Raw genomic sequence first — 21251 nt, 5'->3', positions numbered from 1 at the left:
AGGTACTTGGTAACATACTTCATTTCTTATCGCTAAATTTTAAATTAAAAAAGGCGTTTTATAAGAAATTTGTAAATAGTTAATCAATAAATATCTTTAAATTTGAAAATGTGATTTCGTTTGAATAAGTAATAATTCAACTAATTTGAATTTATAAATCACTGTTGTACATAAGGTGCAGTAATGTAGTTGAATTAGTTCGTTGATTTAACGCTACTTAATTTTAAATAAATAGAAATAAAATCAGTAAATATTTTTATTATTAAAGAGGTTTTTCTGGTTTATTAAATAATAATTTTTCAAAAACTCACAAGCCGAGTAAGTTACCTGTTGGGCTAGAAAGAATTAATTACGGTGAAATAAATCCTGAAGAAAATTGGTAACCAATATAAGGTTTTTCTTGTCTTGGTAACCGGACATTCGGGTTAAAGTCAGCGAATTCTTTAGGCAGGAAAGGTGCATGAAGTTTCTCTTAATGGCATTGTAAAATATTATGCCAGTGTAGTCATCAAATGAACGGGTGACATGTTTTCAGGCCAAGCAATGGAATGTACTAATTTGAAGTTTTTTCCTTTTTTTTGTATACATTTTTTTGTTTGCTTCTCTACTCTACGAAGTTTACAGCTGTGTTTCCTTCTTTCATTATTCCTCCTTCCGAGGCACTTTATGAAATAATTTTTATTTAATTTCAATATTTGTAATTGATTAGTTAAATTTTGAGCATTTAAAAAAATCTTGTAGAATTTGTAAGTCAAGAGGCTGGTGAGTTAGAGCCGGAAGATGTAGCAGGGAAGAGGATTCGAATAATAAATTATAAGACTGTAAAGATTTAGACAATGATAATGAAAATGATTCCAATTGAAGAATCAGATGTAAATTTATTAATTTGCTTCGGATGGAATGGTCTGAATAAAGTAACACCGAGTCAGTTGCATAAAATACTAGCATCTTCTTCTCATGCTATAAGCAGTATGTTCGCAGATTTAGAAATGGTTGCCATGGTGAAATGCAAGCAGTCTGTTTATGCAGTCCCGGTCTCCTGTTAGTGTGCTATCATACTGAAAGCGTATCTACAATGTCCTACATTGTACTAAAAAGAGAAAATTTAAGGGTAGCACTGCCCAAGACTAGAACGCTCTTTAACACTAGTCAGATCTAAATTTGCACTTATAAATTGAAATATTCAATGTTCAATTATTTCAGATTCTGATGATATTCCTGGTATTGGGCAGTATGACGATTTTCATACTATAGACTGGCAAAGAGATATAGCTCGAGACCGCATGCGCCACAGGTAAAAACAACAGAGTATTGTTTGAACTAAAAATGAATTGTATTCCTTATTTTTAATTTTTAATAGAATTGTTTAGAAGCTTGAGTATTACTTTTAATAACTACAAGTCTCCTGAATAATATTTTTATATTTTAGAGTTTATTCTGTGACATTAAGCTTTGCAGTTGCATTAAAATTTTTTCTAAAATTTTTGTAGTCAAGTTCAGTTTATAATTTTCGTTCAACAAATATCGCTTAGAGAGTGTTCTCTGTAATGGATATTTATATATATTAATATGTTTAGTTACCCTAAGAAAAAAGTAAGATTTTAGATCGAATATTATTTTATTTAATGCAATTTTTCGTTAGAAAAAAAAGGGTTAATATCTTAATAAAATAGTTGATTTTATTAAATGCAGAATAAAGCTTCCCAAATTTTTAAAATAAAACCGTGAAATTTTTAAGACCCACTTAAGACCATAATTAAATTTGTTTTTATTTGTAGCAGTACACTCTTAACAAAATTATTATTTTTATATTGTATACACGCATTTATTTTAGGGGCAAAATAGAATTGATGAAACATTAATCGACGATTGATAAAATATTTACAATTAAGCTTTTAATTAGTTTCGTAAACAGCAAATAATAACTTTATATAACAGTACTAAACCCAAAACTATCTTTTTTTAAAGAAAAACTTAGAATTAAAATTAAAAATCTTGTAGAATTTCTGAGTCTTAGTGTGTCTAAGGCGGAAGATGTTGCAGCGAAGAGGATTCGAATAATAAATTATTTGACCGTAAAGATTTAGGCAGAGATAGCGAATTTGATTCTGATTAAAGGCCCAGGATATATATACTAATTTTAAGTGTATTCTCTTTCCCATAAGTTTGCTAGCAACTTGCACTATGGCCCTCGATCTCATTAGAGTTATGGCCTCATTTTGATTCGATTCTAAATGCTAATTAATTTATCATTCTGTAGCAACTTCGTTATAAAACAGTGTAGGCAAGTATTCTCATTTAATTCTCTTTTGGTACACTGAATGGAATGCAAATTAAAAATTGCAAAATCTAAAATCTTTGAAAAGTGAGGATATCATTATAATAATTATTATTTTTGTCTTATTTAGGTATATAGTTAAAAGGAAACAGAATTCTATAGTCGATCTAGTGCGTGGAGCGCATGATGCGTGGTCAGGATGGTTATGTGTTCTTTTAGTGGGCTTATTGACTGGAGCACTAGCTGGTGTCATAGATATTGGTGCTTCGTGGATGTCAGATCTCAAATATGGTCTTTGCCCTCAAGCATTCTGGCTGAATCAAGAGCAGTGCTGCTGGTCTTTCAGCGAAACTTCATTTGAAGATAAAAGAAATTGTTCTCAGGTACATTTCAAATCATTATGTGACTCTTGAAGGTATACAAATCTGGTGTGAACATAACACAACTGTTTCTTACTCAAATAGTGTGCAAATTTTAATAGCAGTAACTCACATACAAAACAATAAGAAGAAAAAAACACATTTCAAGAAAGAATATAAATATTGATAATACCTATATGTATAAGTATATTACAAGCCAAAATATAATTGAATATTATTTTATTGTCTTATAGTGGCTAATGTGGTCTGAATTAATAGCGCAAACCAAGGATGGAGCTGGTGCTTATATCATTTCATACATATTCTACATTGCATGGGCTTTATTGTTTGCGTCTTTGGCAGCTGGTCTAGTCAGGATGTTTGCCCCTTACGCTTGTGGGTCTGGTATACCCGAAGTGAGGCTGAAAAATATTTATTTGCTTTGTTTTTTTTTCTTTCTTTTTTTTATATAATAACACTAGTTTAAAATGTATTTATTTTTGTATTTGATTTCTAGATAAAGACTATATTGAGCGGATTTATTATTAGAGGTTATTTAGGGAAGTGGACATTAATAATAAAATCAGTGGGTATTATGCTTGCTGTATCTGCAGGCCTTAGTTTAGGAAAAGAGGGGCCAATGGTACACATTGCTTGTTGTATAGGTAAGAAGTATTTTAAAATAGAACTTTATTTTAAAAGGCTGAAAATACATTATTTTTACATGTTTACCTTAAGAGTAATTTTTAAGGCGCTTTATTTTATTTTTTTATTAAATTTTTGTCTTATTTCATATTTTTGTACCTTTGGCAGTTTGTTTAAAGTTGTACTTGCATGCAGTCGCGATTTATTCATTAATGAACCTGGGATGTTTACAAAAAACATAGTACCTCCATAGTATTTACAGCGGACAATTATACTGAACTTTTACCCCAAGCATCTACTTCCACTTGCGGATTTTCGCATTCAATTAAAATTAAGAGGAAGACCTCATTCCCTAGACCATATTATGACGTGTAAAAAATGGAAATAAGCAATTTTCCTTCTTTTTGAAATCATCATATATCAAAAATAGCTACGGCGGTACTTTCGATAACCATAACATTTCTTGGGAATTAGAATTTTACTCAACATGAAAATGATAAATTAATATTGTTTAGTTTTATATTTCAGTGTTTGGCATGACTCCCTGTAACTACAATTCTCAAGTTTCTAATTACTCTTTTCTCTTTAAACTTTGAAATTTTTATTGTCTGTTTGTAATGTATAAGCGATAGGGAGGCGTATATTACAATTAAGATGTCGCTCTGAGAAAATATTAGGTAAAAGTGTCCAAAAATTATTTTTCTGGTAAATAGTTTTTCATGTTTGAAATAAGGGAGTCAAAATACTGAGGTGGGAGAGCACGCGGACCTACCCCAAACTATGTTTCCACCAACTCAATACGATGTATGTCACAGAATAAACATTTTAATTCATTTTTGAATCTCATATATGCATAAATCACCCGACGATAAACACCGGATTTACTGTAAAACTCTACACTAACACCTACGTGCCAGAATATCACAGTGGTTGGCAAATTGGTTCTGGGGCAAAGTTCCTCTTCCAGAATTAACTGGCTTTATATTGATTAAGTTACTTGCGTCATAGCTTTTAGAGGCCATAGATTTAGAGAGTTTGAAAACAACCCAACTCTTTTCTTGTCGAGACCTTTGCTACAAAGCAATCTTGTAGCTTCCTTGTTTGCCTCACCTTCCAAATTAGCGGGCCCTTCTTCTTGCTGGCTAACTGGATTTCCAGAAAATAAAAAGTTCCAGAAAATCTAAAGCTAGAGTTGAGGTTAAGCTGAATGCAGAACAACTTTTGCTACATTTCTAACTTATCAGATCGGATGCCTTCTTTCAGAGTTTTTATTAAAATTGTCCGGTAGGACAGTTGTATAAGGGTTGATCGTTAAAAAGTGCACGAAAAAGCGTAACGTTGAAAAACACCTAACTTTGACAATTTTTTTTTCTCTTTTTCTATAAGAGATAAAATTCCCAAATTTTCTTTATAATATAGGGCAAATCCTCCTTTATAAAGATATTTTTTGCATTTGAAAATTATTTCAACACATAGTGGGTCTGCTCTATGTTCCATTAATGTCTACTCAGTGCTGTCCAGCGCTTGTTTCTCGATCAGTCAACATTTTTTTGTACCTCCTCCATACATTTTTTTCTTGCCTCACCATTTTTTCTTTTTTATTCCAACTCCAAAATCTCTTTTGACAATCTTGAGTTTTGCATTCTCTTTACCCTACAAACCAACGTAATCTTTGCTGATCTGTAATATACAAGAACTCTGATTAATCCATTAGTTTCCTAATTGTTTTATTTTTATTTATTCTTTTCTGGACTTTTTTTGCTGAGCATTCACAGAAATTTATCGCAGCTGATATAGCAGCTTTTTCGCGGTTGTTTATTGATGGTTCCTGTCTCAGCCCCACAAGTGATTATGGTATAAACGAAGACTTGAGGTCTGTATTTGATTTCGAGAAGCATTAAGGGGCTCCAGAGGGCTAAGTTCAGCAAGGCTGTCACATTTTCCCTTCTTGCTTCCTGACAGTTTGTAAAGTTGATTCTTGACATCTTTTTCCTTATCTTTGATATTTTCTATTTTTTTCTTTCTATAGTTATAGCTTTTGTTTTTTTTGTTGATTTTACTTGTGTTTTGTAGTGAAATTCAAATGTCCCACTTTCAGTTTCTTCAGTTCAGCTTCTTCCCCTTCTTTACCAAATCTGCTTCCTTTTTCTTTTAAATTTCCTTAATTCGTTCGTTATCCTTTTGCACTAGGGTTCAAAATTCATTTGAATGATTAAAATTACTGCAGTTTAGAGCCACATAAGGTATTCGCTGGAATCAAAAGACTTGATAGTCCATCATCTGTAATGATGATTTTTTTTCAGGAAATATATTATCTTACTTATTTCCAAAATACGGAAGAAATGAAGCGAAGAAAAGAGAAATTTTGTCTGCTGCGGCTGCTGCAGGAGTATCTGTAGCTTTCGGTGCTCCAATAGGAGGTGTCCTGTTTAGTTTAGAAGAAGTGAGTTTGCTCTTATTTTTGAAAAGTGGTATTTCTGTTTCTAATTTGATGAAACACCTTTAATCCTTGTTGTTTGTTCTTTACTCGCATGTTTACTTTAAAAGCAAAATGGAAATTTTATTTACCGAATGCATTTCTTTTAGCATCCTTCAACATTTAACTTTGATTTTGTTTCAGGTTAGCTACTATTTCCCGTTAAAAACCCTATGGCGTTCATTCTTCTGCGCATTAGTAGCAGCTTTTGTTCTTCGCTCCATCAATCCTTTCGGCAATGAACATTCTGTCTTGTTCTATGTAGAATATAATAAGCCTTGGATATTTTTTGAGCTAATACCGTTCGTAGCTTTGGGAATTATAGGCGTAAGTATATTGGTTTTTATTTTATTTTTTTATGTTTGTCATCTTATTCATTGTTTTCTTTCCCATTTCATTGAATTCTAGATAAGAGGCTTTAAAAGTTTTTTGGCAATAAATTTTCATGTTAACAAAACCTCCTTTTTCTGGTCTTCTCTTAATTCCATTTATCATAAAGGACATTCAAATCTCTGAATGTAAAACTAAAGTGAGTAGTATCTAGTTATAATACCATCTCAGCTAAACCTAAATAAAGCTAAATGTTACATGAATTTAGAAATTCGTAGTTGTTCAAGGAGTTCAAAGGGGTAAGGGAAGCAGCTACTTGTGCTGGGTTTTGACAGCCCTAGGGGAAACTTAACATTTAGTCACATTTATGATGATATCCCAAAATATATACGCAACACGCCTAGGGAGGTGCTTATGCGCATTCTTGGATTTAGCGAATCCTTCTACAAACTCTTGTCCAACATATTATGTATACACATTATGTCAGGACCACTACAGATCTTTTGTATGAGAATGGATTTAAAGCCACTGCAATACTTCTAAAAAAAGAAATATGTAACATATACAGGGTGTTTATGGAGGAGTGGTCGAAACTTCGGGAGGTGATTCAGCAGCTCAAATGCAACAAAAAATATTCTCTTCACTTTGGCCCGATTCTCAATAGTGTCCAAGATATTTGCATTTTTAACTTTTCCGTCGATATTCGCGTTTTTCGCCATAAAAATGGCCGTAACTTTTCTATCCTTTATCCTACAACAAATCTGCTTATTCCAAACGAAAGAGCATTAAATTTCTTATAAATTTGCTTGGTACAAAGCCTCAAAACGATTCTTATAACAATGAAATTTTTACTTGAATGTCTAAAAATTTCGTTCTCGATGATTTTTGTTAAAATGTTCAACTGCATTTTCTCAATGGTTAATGAATCAAGGAATCACATAATTTCAGAAAAAGTTGCGCATTTATTGAGCTTCAAGATCATATGGATTTTTTTGGTTTTTAATAAAACCCTACCCCGAACAGAGGGGTGTAAATGCAGAAAACTGGGATTTTGCGAGCTGACTTTTCATTACTAATTTACTCAAATATCAATTTTTACCATTTTAGTAACATTTTAGTTTAGAACAATTATTATTTAATAAAACGGAAGTAAAAAATAAAGTAGCAATAAAACACAGAAGTGAAAAAGTACAATAGGCAGGTGCCTAGTTAAAATTGCTACAAAAATCGTTCGAACTATTCAAACAAGGAAGTGGGAAAGAATTGTGGCAAATTTTTAGTTTCTTGACTGCAATTGTTTGTGCAACATATTTTAACGACAAAATGGAGGTTTTTTTTTCATCAAAGTTAATTAATTATAATTCAAAACTAATCAATTTTTGGAGAAAAAACAAAAAGAATATAACCATTTTATTTTTGAATTATTATTAATTAACTTTGATGAAAAAAAACTCCATTATGTCATTCAAATAAGTTGCACCAACAATTGTAGTCAACTACTGCGTTTTATTGCTACTTTATTTTTTACTTCCGTTTTATTAAATAATAATTGTGAAATACTAAAATGGTTACTTTTCTTTTTGTTCCTTCTCCAAAAATTGACATTTGAGTAAATTAGTAATGAAAAGTCAGTTTGCAAAATCCCAGTTTTCTGCATTTACACCCCTCTGTTCGGGGTAGGGTTTTATTAAAAACCAAAAAAATCCATATGATCTTGAAGCTCAATAAATGCGCAACTTTTTCTGAAATTATGTGATTCCTTGATTCATTAACCATTGAGAAAATGCAGTTGAAAATTTTAACAAAAATCATCGAGAACGAAATTTTTAGACATTCAAGTAAAAATTTCATTGTTATAAGAAACGTTTTGAGGCTCTGGATTAAGCAAATTTATAGGAAATTTAATGCTCTTTCGTTTGGAATAAGCAGATTTGTTGTAGGATAAAGGATAGAAAAGTTACGGCCGACGGAAAAGTTAAAAATGCAAATATCTTGGACACTATTGAGAATCGGGCCAAAGTGAAGAGAATATTTTTTGTTGCATTTGAGCTACTGAATCTCCTCCCCAAGTTTCGACCACTCCTCCGTATACACCCTGTATATACGAACCAACGTGGTTAATGCGAATAAAAGTGAGTTATACTCAGTGCATAATTATTCGGAGTACTTACTACATTTGGTGAAAATAAAACATTCATTCTCTGCAAAATTTCAGACGCTTACGACAATGTACTTTTCATTAGAACATTCTTAGTTTTTGCTTAAGTTTTTGTTTTTGTTATAACCAAAAATACTATAAAAGCCAGCTTTCATGTACTTCCCTTACATTATACTTCATAACTCAGATACAATGTTCAGCTTATTTTTGAAAACCACTGTACTCTTGTTGTTTTATCATAACTGAGTGGTGCTAGAAGTTAATTTACCTAAATAGACAAGCTGAACGGTCATTCATTTCGCCGCTTACTGCTGTTCAAAAGCGCAAATTGTATTCAGAATTTGCCATGGTAGAATTGGGGTAGGGCAAAAAAAAAAAAGTTACTATCATATCTTAAATATGTCGTCCCTACGTTTTTTAAGTCAATTTTCCCGCGAACTCTTTCTGATAATCAATTATCATAATAACCTCTTAAAATTTCAATATGATAATCATTTTAACCTTCGATTCGTAAAATTAGTCTAAATTCTTATAAGTAAAAGTATAAATACATACATTAATATTTATTAATGCAAGGGGCCTCCTTTTTTACTTTTTGAAATGTTACAGACGTTATTGCGTGATCATAAACTTTGTCTAGTCAGAAAAGTAAGATAGAAAATAACTGAATGCTTCAAAAATACATTCAGTGGAGAAAAAATGGTGGGTTGCTAATTCGGTTTTGAGGCAGGAAATAAGTATCAATAAAAGAAACAGAAATATTAATTGAATTTTGACACGTACTTTATGTGGTAGAGAATTTTTACTTTATTCAGCGTGTTAATGATATTATTCTTACATTAAAAAGATATGTTAATAAAAATCCTTCAAAGTATCGATGATCCATTAAGTCAAGGAACACATTTCTCGCTGTTAATTATCTCGGAAAAGAATATATTTTTATTTAAATTTTGTCTAGAACCTCTAAAAAAAACGAAAATTGCCGAAAGCTTAAATTTTATATTATGTGTTCAACAGTGGAAATGAAGGGAAGGGATTAGCTATGAGGTTAGCATACTGGACTCCCACGCGGAGGTCCCGGGTTCGAATCCAGCTGCTGACCCTTAGATTTTCTCTTCTTAGGAACTTCTTACAGCTTACTGTCCGGTGATGGACAGTGTTGCCTGTAACGAGAGAACACTGTCCGGAGGCCGGCAGTGCACTGGAAAAAGCTCCGGGCGCTAATAACCTCAGCCGTTGATGCGCCAAAAAAAAAAAAAATAAAAATAACAGTGGAAATGCTAAGTTGTTACTTTTTTTTATTATCTTAATCTTCAGGATTCATTAAACTTGGTGCCTTTATTACTTTGTTAAGGCAATTTATTACAATATTTTCAAATATTGAAACATGTCAATGTTTCTTTGGTTAGGAAAGGGATAGGGATGGAAAGTTCATTGGATTCCCACGCGTGATCCAGGATCGAGTCCTGCTGCCCTTAAGGTTTTTTTTTTGTTTTTTTTTAAATAAGTCTCGTGATGTACAACGTGAGAACACTGTCCGAAGTCCACGGTACAATGTGAAAGACAATGACTCGAATCTTAAGGCGTTTTAATAACAATTTTTATTTTTGGAGCGTGTATGAGAATACTTCGAAGTAAAAGTGCCTCATTTCTACATTTTTTAGGGATGTTACTAAATATTTCTAGTAAATGGCATATGACGTATGAACATTATAATTTCTTGCGATATAAATTATAATAAATTATTGTGCAGGGTATAATAGCGACAGTATTCATCAAGGCAAATATCTGGTGGTGTCGGTACAGGAAAACATCTCGTCTAGGCCAATATCCAGTTACTGAAGTGTTAGTAGTGACAGCAGTTACTGCGGTCATTGCTTATCCAAATCCGTACACACGGATCAGCACTAGCGAGCTAATATATCTTCTTTTCAGCCAATGTGGCGCATCGCCAGCAGACGGCTTATGGTAAACTAAATTACATTATTGTGTCTTTTCCAAAAAATTTCAAGGAAAACTATCTCTTGAACTTTGCATTGAGAAATTAAGAACAGAAATTATCAAATGATTGTTTGGCTTGTTGCGTAAATAAAGTTTCACTTTTGTATAAGTTTGAAAAGCGAAGTCATTTATGTTTTGCCTGAAATAGTAGAATTAGTTATGAATCATTTGCTTCATTGAGATGAGGTGAAAGGTCACGTGGTTAAGTACATAAATAAGTGCGTAAATAAATTCATTCTACAAGATTTATAATCTAGTAATTAGAAATTTTGCCTTTGAAAATTTTAGTGTATTTTTTTTTTTTAGTGACTACGGAAATACGGCCGTTGATGGTGAAAGTGTAAATTCAGCAGGCCCTGGAGTCTATAAAGCAGTGTGGCTGTTGGTGCTGGCATTAATATTCAAATTAGTTACAACAATTTTTACTTTTGGTATGAAGGTACCGTGTGGTCTTTTCATACCTTCACTTTGCCTGGGTGGTATTGTTGGTCGGATCGTAGGTATAGGTATTCAACAACTTGCTAGCTCTTATCCTCACATATGGATTTTCTCAGCTGATTGCAGTGTGAGTGATGATTGCATTACTCCTGGACTCTATGCCATGGTGGGTGCAGCTGCTGTTCTTGGTGGAGTTACTAGAATGACAGGTAAAGTTTTATTCTAATACTTTTATTCTTTATTTGTGGGTTTAAACAAGCTTGTAAGTAGTGAAGCTTTGAGAGGTTAATTGAGCCGTTCACTGCACAACTCCATTAACTCCATAAAACAAAAAGTAGAGAAATGCGATGAAATAATGTACATTATTTTTAAAATTCCGTTTACAATATAAATTACCTGGTTTATCATTTAGCACCTGGTTCTGAATTTGACTCGAATTATACCAACGATTTACAATAGAGCAATGAGTTATCAAAATGGTTTCTGAAATAAATGGTTTATTATTCAATGGCCAAAAAAATTTCGTCGGTTAATAATGTTAATCTTTATTATTTGGGAGCTTTATTATAAATATACAATAAATTGGCTATAAAATCCTCAAGGTTTAGTCTCTAGTATATAAACAGGGGTTTCTATCTCTTTACCAGATTTATCAGTAGACAATGTTACTACCTCTCTGTATTGCTTCTTATGCAAAAAATTTTTTTTTTCAGTTTCTTTAGTTGTGATTATGTTCGAGCTAACGGGAGGAGTGAGGTACATCGTGCCGCTGATGGCTGCAGCTATGGCAAGTAAATGGGTAGGAGATGCTTTAGGAAGACAAGGAATATATGATGCACACATCAATCTCAATGGATATCCATTTTTAGACAGCAAAGAGGAGTTCGCGCATACTTCTTTAGCTGCAGACGTTATGCAACCAAAGTAAGTCTACATTTAAAGTGTTTATTTGCTGTTCATGTACTGTACTATTAGGAACAGTTTGTAGTTTCAGAACTATCAAAAGTGATTTTAGAGAACATTTAAAAATTAATTTTTCTTCTTTCTTGACTTGGAAACAATTTATGTTCCAGGCTGTTGGATAATGTAATCTAATTATTTTCTTAGTCTCAGAAATGTTTCAGTGCTTTAACGAAAAAAGTTATGTTTGAACTGTCAGATGTTGAGCGTGCACAACTAGGATAGATAAAAAATGTGGGAAATCAATTTGTAGAGTAAAATATTTTTTAAAACTAAAGGAAATAATTAATAAATTCGAAAATGATTTGGTTTCATTACCAAGAATCGTGAAAATTTTTTTTTGGCCTACCTAATAATATGTTAGTCCACTTCAATGTAAATTGTTTTTGGTTTGAAACAAATTTTAATATAATTTTTAATTTTTTCATAATAAAAAAAATTACCACAGACTTCGATACGCAAAACAAAATTTAAATAAGTCCATAACCTAATTACTACTTAGTCAATAGTATAACTTACTTAACTCATTTAAAATACAATCTTTTGACTCATATACTGCTACAGTCACATTTTTGTGCCCACAAGAGATGTGGTCATCATAACAGGGATTAAACAAGTCTAATAAAATTCGCCTTACTTCACTTTATTCTAATTATTACATTAATTGCCTTTTCTACGTAAATCACCAACTCTTAAATTTACTAGTGTATTTAAAACATTTTCGTTTGTAAACTATATTTGAGTGAAGTTAAAGGGCGCTTTTCAACAAAGGTCTATTACATTCTTTCACCTCTTATTGAATAACCACTCTATGGCAACACATCGCTCTTCCATTGCCCTTCCTATTTATGCTAACAATAGCCCCATCAAATAAGAGAACTAAGAGACAATTTGATCAAATATAGATCAATTAATTTTAGTTTAAACAATTTTAACAACTAATTTACTTGTATTACATAATGTCCTAATTATGCTAAAATTATTTTTAAAAAATCCACTAGATTTTATAAGCAATAATGTTGAAAATTTAAAATTCTAACGAGTGTAATTCGACTAAAGCGAAGATAATGTTGTCAGCCTATGTAACACACTATTCTGCAATCATACGAGTATGTAGCTGTTACAGGATTAATAAAGGAATTTTCAGGAGAAATGAACCATTGAGTGTTTTAACTCAAGATTCAATGACGGTGGATGACGTAGAAGTATTGTTAAAAGACACCGAGCACAACGGATTTCCTGTAGTCGTTTCTAGAGAGTCTCAGTATCTCGTAGGTTTTGTACTACGAAGAGATCTTAATCTTGCTTTAGGTAAGTAACGTGTTTTTTTTTTTTTTGCAAATTTTAATTATAAATAACTTTTTAATTTAGTTTAGTATAAAATATGTATTCCATTTTTGAGGAAATGGAGGGAAGCTTGCCACCAATACCGCCCACTTAGATTGTCAGAGCCGATTCGGTTCTGACTCACCTCCATAACTAATCTCCGTTGGCGTTTTTTCTGTGTGAGGGATCTCCCTTTGCCACGTCCACGCAATTTCAGAGATGCTGAGAGATGTTTTTTTCTCTGTCAAGCAGGACCTACAATGTTCATTATCGACCATATTCAGCCTGAACCTGCAGTTTTTGGTCAGCAGATCCAATAAGATTGTAAAGAGCCTCTTGGTGTGGGAATTAAATTTAGCGATGCATCACTAAGAACTCTTTCGCTTCCTTCTGACCCGAGAATTATTAGAATTTATATTTTTTGTTCGTATTTCATTGGTTTTACGTGTCTTAGAAGTGAAAATATTTTCTAAATCCGTGATGAGAGAAAATATTATTTTCCTTTTGTTAAAATATTTGGTTTCCTTTTATTTTATGTGTAAGCTTTATTAAATATTCGGTAACTGAATTTTTTAGCGACTGTAACGAATGTATTTTTGTGTAAAAATTTATCTTTATGTTGTTTAGTGTGAACGATTTTAGTGGATAACTTTTGTCAGTCAATCTATTTTCACCCCCACAATGGGCGCAAATTGCTACCACCGTTTCTAAGCTGGTCATTCATTTAGTTTTTTATTTTTCTGACATTGGTCTAAGCGTGTTTTGCAGCAACATTGTTTTTCACAATGCCGGAATTTTAAACAGTTCTTACACTGTTTCAAGAGAGGAAAGTACGTTTCTCCTTAACATCCTACTCTATACAGGGTGTATAAGGAGGAGTGATCGAAACTTCGGGAGGTGATTCAGCAGCTCAAAAAATATTGAATAAAATAATATGCACAGACAATTGTAGTCAACTACTGCGTTTTATTGCTACTTTATTTTTTACTTCCGCTTTATTAAATAATGATTGTTAAAAACTAAAATGGTTACTTTTCATTTTGTTCCTTCTCCAAAAATTGACATTTGAGTAAATTAGTAGTGAAAAGTCGGTTACGCAAAGTCCCAGTTTTCTGCATTTACACCCCTCTGTTCGGGATAGGGTTTTATTAAAAACCAAAAAAATCCATGTGGCCTTGATGTTCAATAAATGCACAACTTTTTCTGAAATTATGAGACTCCTTGATTCATTAATCATTGAAAAAATGCAGTTGAAAATTTTAACAAAAATCATCGAGAACGAATTTTTTAGACATTCATGTTAAAATTTCATTGTTATAAGAAACGTTTTGAGGCTCTGGATTAAGCAAATTTATAGGAAATTTAATGCTCTTTCGTTTGGAATAAGCAGATTTGTTGTAGGATAAAGGATAGAAAAGTTACGGCCGACGGAAAAGTTAAAAATGCAAATATCTTGGACACTATTGAGAATCGGGCCAAAGTGAATAGAATATTTTTTGTTCCATTTGAGCTGCTGAATCACCTCCCGAAGTTTCGACCACTCCTCCGTACACACCCTGTATGTTGAGGTCGTAAGTGGACAGATTATGTCTACCAAAAGTGATCAACGGGAATTTTTTGTTTATTGCCGACTAACTTTTGGGGTTAGACTTAATATTGATGGGAATTATCGTAAACATTTTGTTTAAAATTATATTCTGAGTAAGAAAAAGTTGAATTTTATGAAATATGTATTGAGCGTCACTAATTTTAACTACTTTATTCTTTCGAAAATTTAAATGTTTAATTGAAAATATTTAAAATTTAAATATTTTTTCAGAGAATGCCCGGAGGACTATGGAGGGAGTGCGAGGTGATTCGCTAGTTTTATTCTCATCGTCTCCAGTGGAGCAGCCATTAAGTCGTTCGGGACTTCCGCCTTCACAGCCTCTTATACTTAAAAAGATATTGGACATGGCACCTATAACAATTACAGACCAAACACCAATGGAAACTGTTGTAGATATGTTTAGAAAACTTGGGCTAAGACAAACTCTCGTCACTCATCATGGGTAAATATTGTTATTTAATTCTATTCTGAAAATTTAGAGCTGCGGTTATCCATTTTATCTTTAACAATTAAACGATTTAGCCTGACCTGAAGTCAGGAGAGAATGAAGAAAGAAACCATTTTAATCTGATACCAGAAACGCGAAGGATATTCGAAAAGTAAGCTCTGAGATCCATAATAGCTTCAAATTTCTATTTATTTCAAACAGAAAAGTATATGTCACACATTCTTGATCTAGTACGCCTTTAAGGTCGTTGAATTAATTATGTTTCGGGGTGAGAAACATCCTCCCGCCACGAGTGTTGTGCATTTCATCTTCAAAAGTAGTAAGTTACTTAAAAAGCTATTTGTGAATAGATGATGGTCGCTGGATCAGTGTTTAAAATATATTTTCATTGTGAAGATTTAAGTCGTTTCAAGTAAAAAGAAAATTTCAGTTTTCTCTTACCCCTTTGTAAAAATGAAAGTGACTCGTAGTATTTGAAATCAGTCAAAAGCCAAAGTATATTGGCACATATTTATTTTGTTATTTCTAAATTGTTGGTTCTAAGAAAAAAAGATTAATTAATTAGTACGTACGTAATGACTTTTTTTAGAAAAAGTTATGCTATCACGCTGATTGTCGATTGTGGTTTTCGCGGGAAATGTCTGAGCCCACAAAAGTTAGTGTTTCTTCAAATTGGTGTATGTTGTGCATAATGTGTGTGTGTGTGTATATATATATATATATATATAAGTGACTTTTCGCTTGCACTGTTTCAGAGTATCAAACGCCAGTATAACTAAAAAATAGAAAGTAGCAGAAAAGTTAAAATTTCTATTTTGGGCTGCAAAAATAAGGCCTTTGACAGAATGGTCGACCGTGTCAGTTTTTGGGATTACTCTGAAATGGTTCCTATAATTTTTATTTTTTTAACTTGTACGCTCGCCGCACTCATGTTCATTTATTATTATAGGATAGTTTTATGCCCAACTACCAATTCCAATAGTTGTTAGGAAGGAAGGAGGATATCTGACATTTTGCTATATATTTATTTATTAAACTTCAAGGTCCCGACCAGAATTCAACCCATTATGCAGTTACCTTTGTGTAGATCCATAATTTCTATTTTAAAAAATATTACCGTGAAAATTCTTCTGAAGGCAGTTCTGTGTGAGAGATGTGGTTAAACTTCCTTCTACTTTGCTATTCCGGTGTATTTACGGCCTCATGATTTGTATAGTTTCAATAGGAATTTAAATGGTTAGGAAAATTCCAAACGATGAAACTAGACGACCGTAAGTGCCTCTTTTCTGAATATGAGTGATTTTTTTTAATTATAAATTTGAACTTTAAAGAAAATTTATTCCTTTAGTTGAGGTAAGAGAAAGCCGTGAAAGTGTACGTCACAGATTTTTGAATATATATTCATTCATTGACAATATACGAGGTGTGTTCAAAAAGTAACGGGAATTTTCGTTTTTTGAAAAAAATATTTATTTATTCATCTACATTAATATTGTCGCCTTCAAAGTAGTCCCCTTCGCATACAATAAACTTGTGCCAGCGCTTTTTCCAATCCTCGAAACACTTCTGAAACTCGATCTTTGTGATAGCTTTCAGCTCTTTCAGCGATTCGCTTTTAATGTCATCTATGCTTGTAAAACGACGGCCTTTTAATGTTCTCTTTATGTTTGGAAATAGAAAAAAGTCACATGGAGCCATGTCTGGCGAATATGGAGGCTGGGGCATCGTTAAAGTTTTGTTTTTGGCCAAAAATTCACGAACAAGCAATGAAGTGTGAGCAGGTGCATTATCGTGGTGCAAAATCCATGAATTTTTTTGCCACAAATACGGGCGTTTTTTTCGGATTGCTTCACGCAAACGGCGTTGAACTTGTAGGTAGTACTCCTTATTGATTGTTTGACCTTGTGGCAAGAATTCATGATGCACTATGCCATTAAAATCGAAGAACACAGTGAGCATAACCTTCACATTCGACCGCACTTGTCGAGCCTTTTTCGGTCTTGGCGATCCAGAATGCCTTCACTGGGACGATTGAGCCTTAGTTTCGACATCATATCCGTAAACCCATGTTTCGTCACCTGTTATAACACGTTTCAGTAGATCCGCATCGTTGTCGACTTCATTGAGTGACTCTTGAGCAACTTCCATTCTCCGCTGTTTTTGTTCGAAATTCAACAATTTTGGAACAAATTTTGCTGCCACACGTTTCATACCCAAAACATCCGAAAAAATTTCATGGCATGAGCCAATTGATATGGCAACATCATCAGCGACTTCTCTGATTGTGATTCGGCGATCGTTCATAACCATTTCTTTCACTTTTTTCACGTTTTCATCGGTTGTTGATGTGCTTGGACGTCCAGGTCGTTCGTCATCTTCAACGTTTTCGCGGCCATCTTGGAAACGCTTAAACCACTCGTAAATCCTTGTTTTACTCATAGCAGACTCACCATATGCCTTTATTAACATTTCACACACTTTATTTCATTTTTTACGCAAAATTTAATACAAATTCTTTGATCCATTTTTTTTTAACAAACAAAAATCGCCAAGCTCGAAAAACACGTCTAACCTTAACGGCTGCCACTTAAGAAGTAAACAATGAATATTACTGAAAATTTTATCGTACTTCAGGGGCATGTGTACCAACATAATAAAAAAAAAATTTTTACAATCAGACTCTCCAAACCCGCGAAATTTAAAAATTCCCGTTACTTTTTGAACACACCTCGTATATCATCTCTATTAGTGATTTTTTGCTTGCACCATTTCAAAGTATCAAGTGTATATTTATATGTTTGTTTACAGCCGACTGCTGGGCGTCATAACAAAGAAGGATGTTCTAAGGTACATAAAGCAAATAGATAATGAAGATCCAAACTCTGTCCTGTTTAATTAAAAAATATATAAAAATTTAAAAAAAAAATTCGCCATGTGTTCCTGAAAGGTTTTTTTTTAAGAATTCATCTAAATTAAATTAATATATTTTAATACAGTATTTAATATAATAAATTTGCCCCTTATTAAGCTTTTATATTTCTTAATATTGTGAATATTTATGTAGATGTTGTATTATTATAATTTTAGGAATGAGATATTATTACGGGAAAATGTATAGCATTTATTATGAATATATATATTTGCATAAATATATATATCGGTCTTCAGATCTATTTACTACATTGTCTGCCTGGTGTTGTACAATTTTTTTAAATTCTTTTTATGTTGATTATTATTTTGATTACTATTATTATTTGTTTCGTTTGGCCTCGTCTATAATCTGTTTTGTACTAATTATATATTTTACAAATTGAAATAGTTGACTGTAACAACTTAGATCATTCTAACCAAAAGTGGAATAGTTTTTTAAAGTAAATAATACCGAAGTGCGTAATTAATCTTATTATCGTTTCATATGTAATGTATATTGTAAGTACACTACTTATTTAAATGAATTTATCCTATTTTTTTATTTTTAAAAATGTAAATAGATAAATAAATTATGAAATGTCTTATATTATATTTTAAATAATATTTGTATTGCCCTCGGTAGGAGAAAAAAAGGAAGAAAATTAAGGGTAAATGACAGTCTGATTTAAAATAAATTGTTACTCCTTATGCTCACTTTCTTATACTGTTCTGTGTATAATATTGTTATGTATTGTAAAATAATACAAATATGAAACCTCAATCAATAGCTGTATTAATAATCTGATTCCTTTTAAGTGGTTTTTTTTTCTTAGAAGCCATAAGATAGTCTCTAATAACTTTTTGTTTAAATCCATTTAACATTTTTAGTTAATTAATTATTTTTTTATTTTCAATTTGGCTTTCTTGTGAAATTTGATTTTACTCTGGTATTTCCACTTGCGTTTACTACACGAAACCACCCATTCCCACCACATACACTTACAAATTTTATTCAAGACTGCAAGATAGTTGAAGTGGTGTTTAGGATTAGCGAACTTCACAGGCAACTCTAGCAGATTATCACGCACATTCTGTATATGTATCATTCTGTACAGAGTCGCATTCAATGCCAAACTCACTTAGAGAGCCACTTTCAGTCTTTCAGTTTTTAATCACACAGTCAACTGGTGCACAGATGTCTTCACGCACAGATACAATACAATGCCTTATACATCGATTTCCGACAACTTCAGGATGGACAGCAATGATGGAAATGTCACGAGTTATTATTAACTCGTTCGCGTTCGCGGTCAGTGACAATTTAATTTTGGTGCAAATAAAGATAATCATACATATATACTCATTTTAATAATATTTTTTTTATTAGAAACGTTTTTCCGCATTTTCGAAATGTCCCACTTTGTCAGCTGTGTGCAATGATTGCTGTAGCATACACGTCGATACTGAACAATTTCTCAACTACGAAGATGTTGATGCTACAGCATTCATGTGCAATGTACAGGTACATATGTGTTAAAAAATAACACTTATTTTTATATAATTATTACTTAATTCATCAATATTAACTAAAAAACAAAACAAAAAATACAATCGGAAATGATTTGCAATCACTAGAACACTTTCTTACTATGTAAAATGGTAAACTGAGGTTTAAACAGTCTGAGTTTCTGTAGGGACAAACCAAATATCGGACACAAATGCTTTAGGATTCACATGAAATGTTGCTCTTCCGTTTTTAAAAAAACATAAAAAAAAATCGAAATATACGAGGGTCGTTTGAAAAGTCCGTGCAAAGTCAGAGAGATAGCACTACTGGCGCGTATCGAGGTTATGTTTAGTTAGTAGCATCTCTTGGAAGAACACACACCAAGTTTCAGCCAGATCGGTCTATTTCTTTGTGTTTGGCATTCGTTTGAATCGAGGAAGTCGAGTGATTTTCAAAAAATGGACGAAAAAGAATTTCGTGTGTTGATTAAACACTACTTTATGAAAGGCAAAACGCCTCAGGAGACTAAAGAGAAGTGCGTAGGCAAATAATCCAGATCGTACCTAACCTTACATAAATACCAAGAATGAATATTGTAAAAATTTCTAAAACTTGCTTCGCATCTTCAAAAAAAAGCAGCCTCTGAATCTGTATACAATAATAACTTGCAAAGATGGATCGTACAACGCTGGATGCAACATGTTTCAGCAATTAAAGGGTATAGAGGTTGGAAAGCTTCTGAACTTCCTTCAGGAGTATCAGAGACAATGAATCATAATTAAAAATTTCATATCCATCACCAAACGTTTTGGTAACCAACTCAGCCTAACATCAACCACAAAACTAACGGTTAGGTATAACGTATAACGTTTTCATTGAATGCTCCAGGCAGCGTTAGATGCCACAGAAGGGATCAGTGGACAGAAGCGCTACCTGCCATTTTATTGTGTCACGATAGAATAATGACTTTCCTAGTAACAGAGGTGTGTACTTACAGTCCAGATCCTAAGGATAGAATCAAATCTACCATTTAATCCGCCTTTGCTGCTTACCTGAAGAAGCAACAAGAAACAGTTGAATTTTTATACCGAGAGTCCCTCAAATTACGCGTCTTCGATCATCAATGAATGAACACAATAAGGCTGAACCAATGATTCAGACGAAAAGGACTCGACGAAGAGTATATGTATATACAAACTACAGCTGATGCTGATAAATTACCAACAAAGGATTCGATATTTATACATTCAAACAACCCAAAATATATTGGTGATGTAAGTACTTAGCAGTTAGGTCTCCGTTACAAGCACACATTCAGGTGTGCAGAATGGGCACGCTTGTGAGGCCAGCCATTTTTTATTTTATTTTATACAATAGAAACGGCGGTTATCCTGATAGATGGTGTCAAGTGATATGGAAAGCTGTGTGACACTCTCGGTTGATACTTTTAGGTTTAGCTTTTTTAGGTTGGAAAGAGAGAGAGATAACTAGGGGGTGGTTATGAGGGTAGGGTCTTCATCGTTGGGAGAAGAGTTAACACGAGCCCATGAGGTTCATATCCCACACTAATCAGAAATCCTTCAGTATTTACGTTCTTGTATAAATCAAGTAGTCCATATTAGTCTATTCACTAATATAACCCCACTAACTTTATATCAATGAAATTGCTAAACGAACTGTTAAGTAACAGATTTCATTAAGAAGATGAAAAGTGTTTCGCAGATAAATTTTTATTCCGTTACAATTTAAGTTTCCACAAATTTCAATTTCGAAAAATTTTTTTAGTAGTACCATAAACAGAAAACA

The 21251-nt window shown here is 32.7% G+C and overlaps 1 protein-coding gene and 1 long non-coding RNA gene across 12 annotated transcripts in view; one reads left to right on the top strand and one right to left on the bottom strand.

The window, feature by feature from the left end:
* Positions 1-18719, top strand: part of ClC-c (chloride channel protein 3) — a 32638-nt gene extending 13919 nt beyond the window's left edge. For 10 of the 11 annotated variants that reach the window (XM_074119001.1, XM_074119003.1, XM_074118999.1 and 7 more), the window contains 12 exons: positions 1204-1294; positions 2409-2661; positions 2892-3053; positions 3155-3302; positions 5586-5725; positions 5903-6085; positions 10000-10214; positions 10554-10894; positions 11399-11609; positions 12763-12956; positions 14791-15022; positions 17837-18719. In XM_074119001.1, coding sequence (XP_073975102.1) covers positions 1204-1294; positions 2409-2661; positions 2892-3053; positions 3155-3302; positions 5586-5725; positions 5903-6085; positions 10000-10214; positions 10554-10894; positions 11399-11609; positions 12763-12956; positions 14791-15022; positions 17837-17927 — 2261 coding nt within the window. In that variant the 3' untranslated portion in view covers positions 17928-18719. The remainder of the gene's footprint in view (positions 1-1203; positions 1295-2408; positions 2662-2891; positions 3054-3154; positions 3303-5585; positions 5726-5902; positions 6086-9999; positions 10215-10553; positions 10895-11398; positions 11610-12762; positions 12957-14790; positions 15023-17836) is intronic. The other variant, XM_074118996.1, reaches the window with a different exon arrangement.
* LOC141449513 (uncharacterized) overlaps positions 1-21231 on the bottom strand; it is a 31485-nt gene extending 10254 nt beyond the window's left edge. The window contains exon 1 of the long non-coding RNA XR_012455562.1: positions 20498-21231. This is a non-coding gene — a long non-coding RNA (uncharacterized lncRNA). The remainder of the gene's footprint in view (positions 1-20497) is intronic.
* Positions 21232-21251: the final 20 nt, after the last annotated feature.

The sequence above is a fragment of the Rhodnius prolixus genome, unplaced genomic scaffold (assembly GCF_049639745.1).
Source record: "Rhodnius prolixus isolate KJV_2025 unplaced genomic scaffold, Rpr scaffold_2, whole genome shotgun sequence".
Lineage (NCBI taxonomy): Eukaryota > Metazoa > Arthropoda > Insecta > Hemiptera > Reduviidae > Rhodnius > Rhodnius prolixus.
This window is presented reverse-complemented; position numbering and strand designations above follow the sequence as displayed.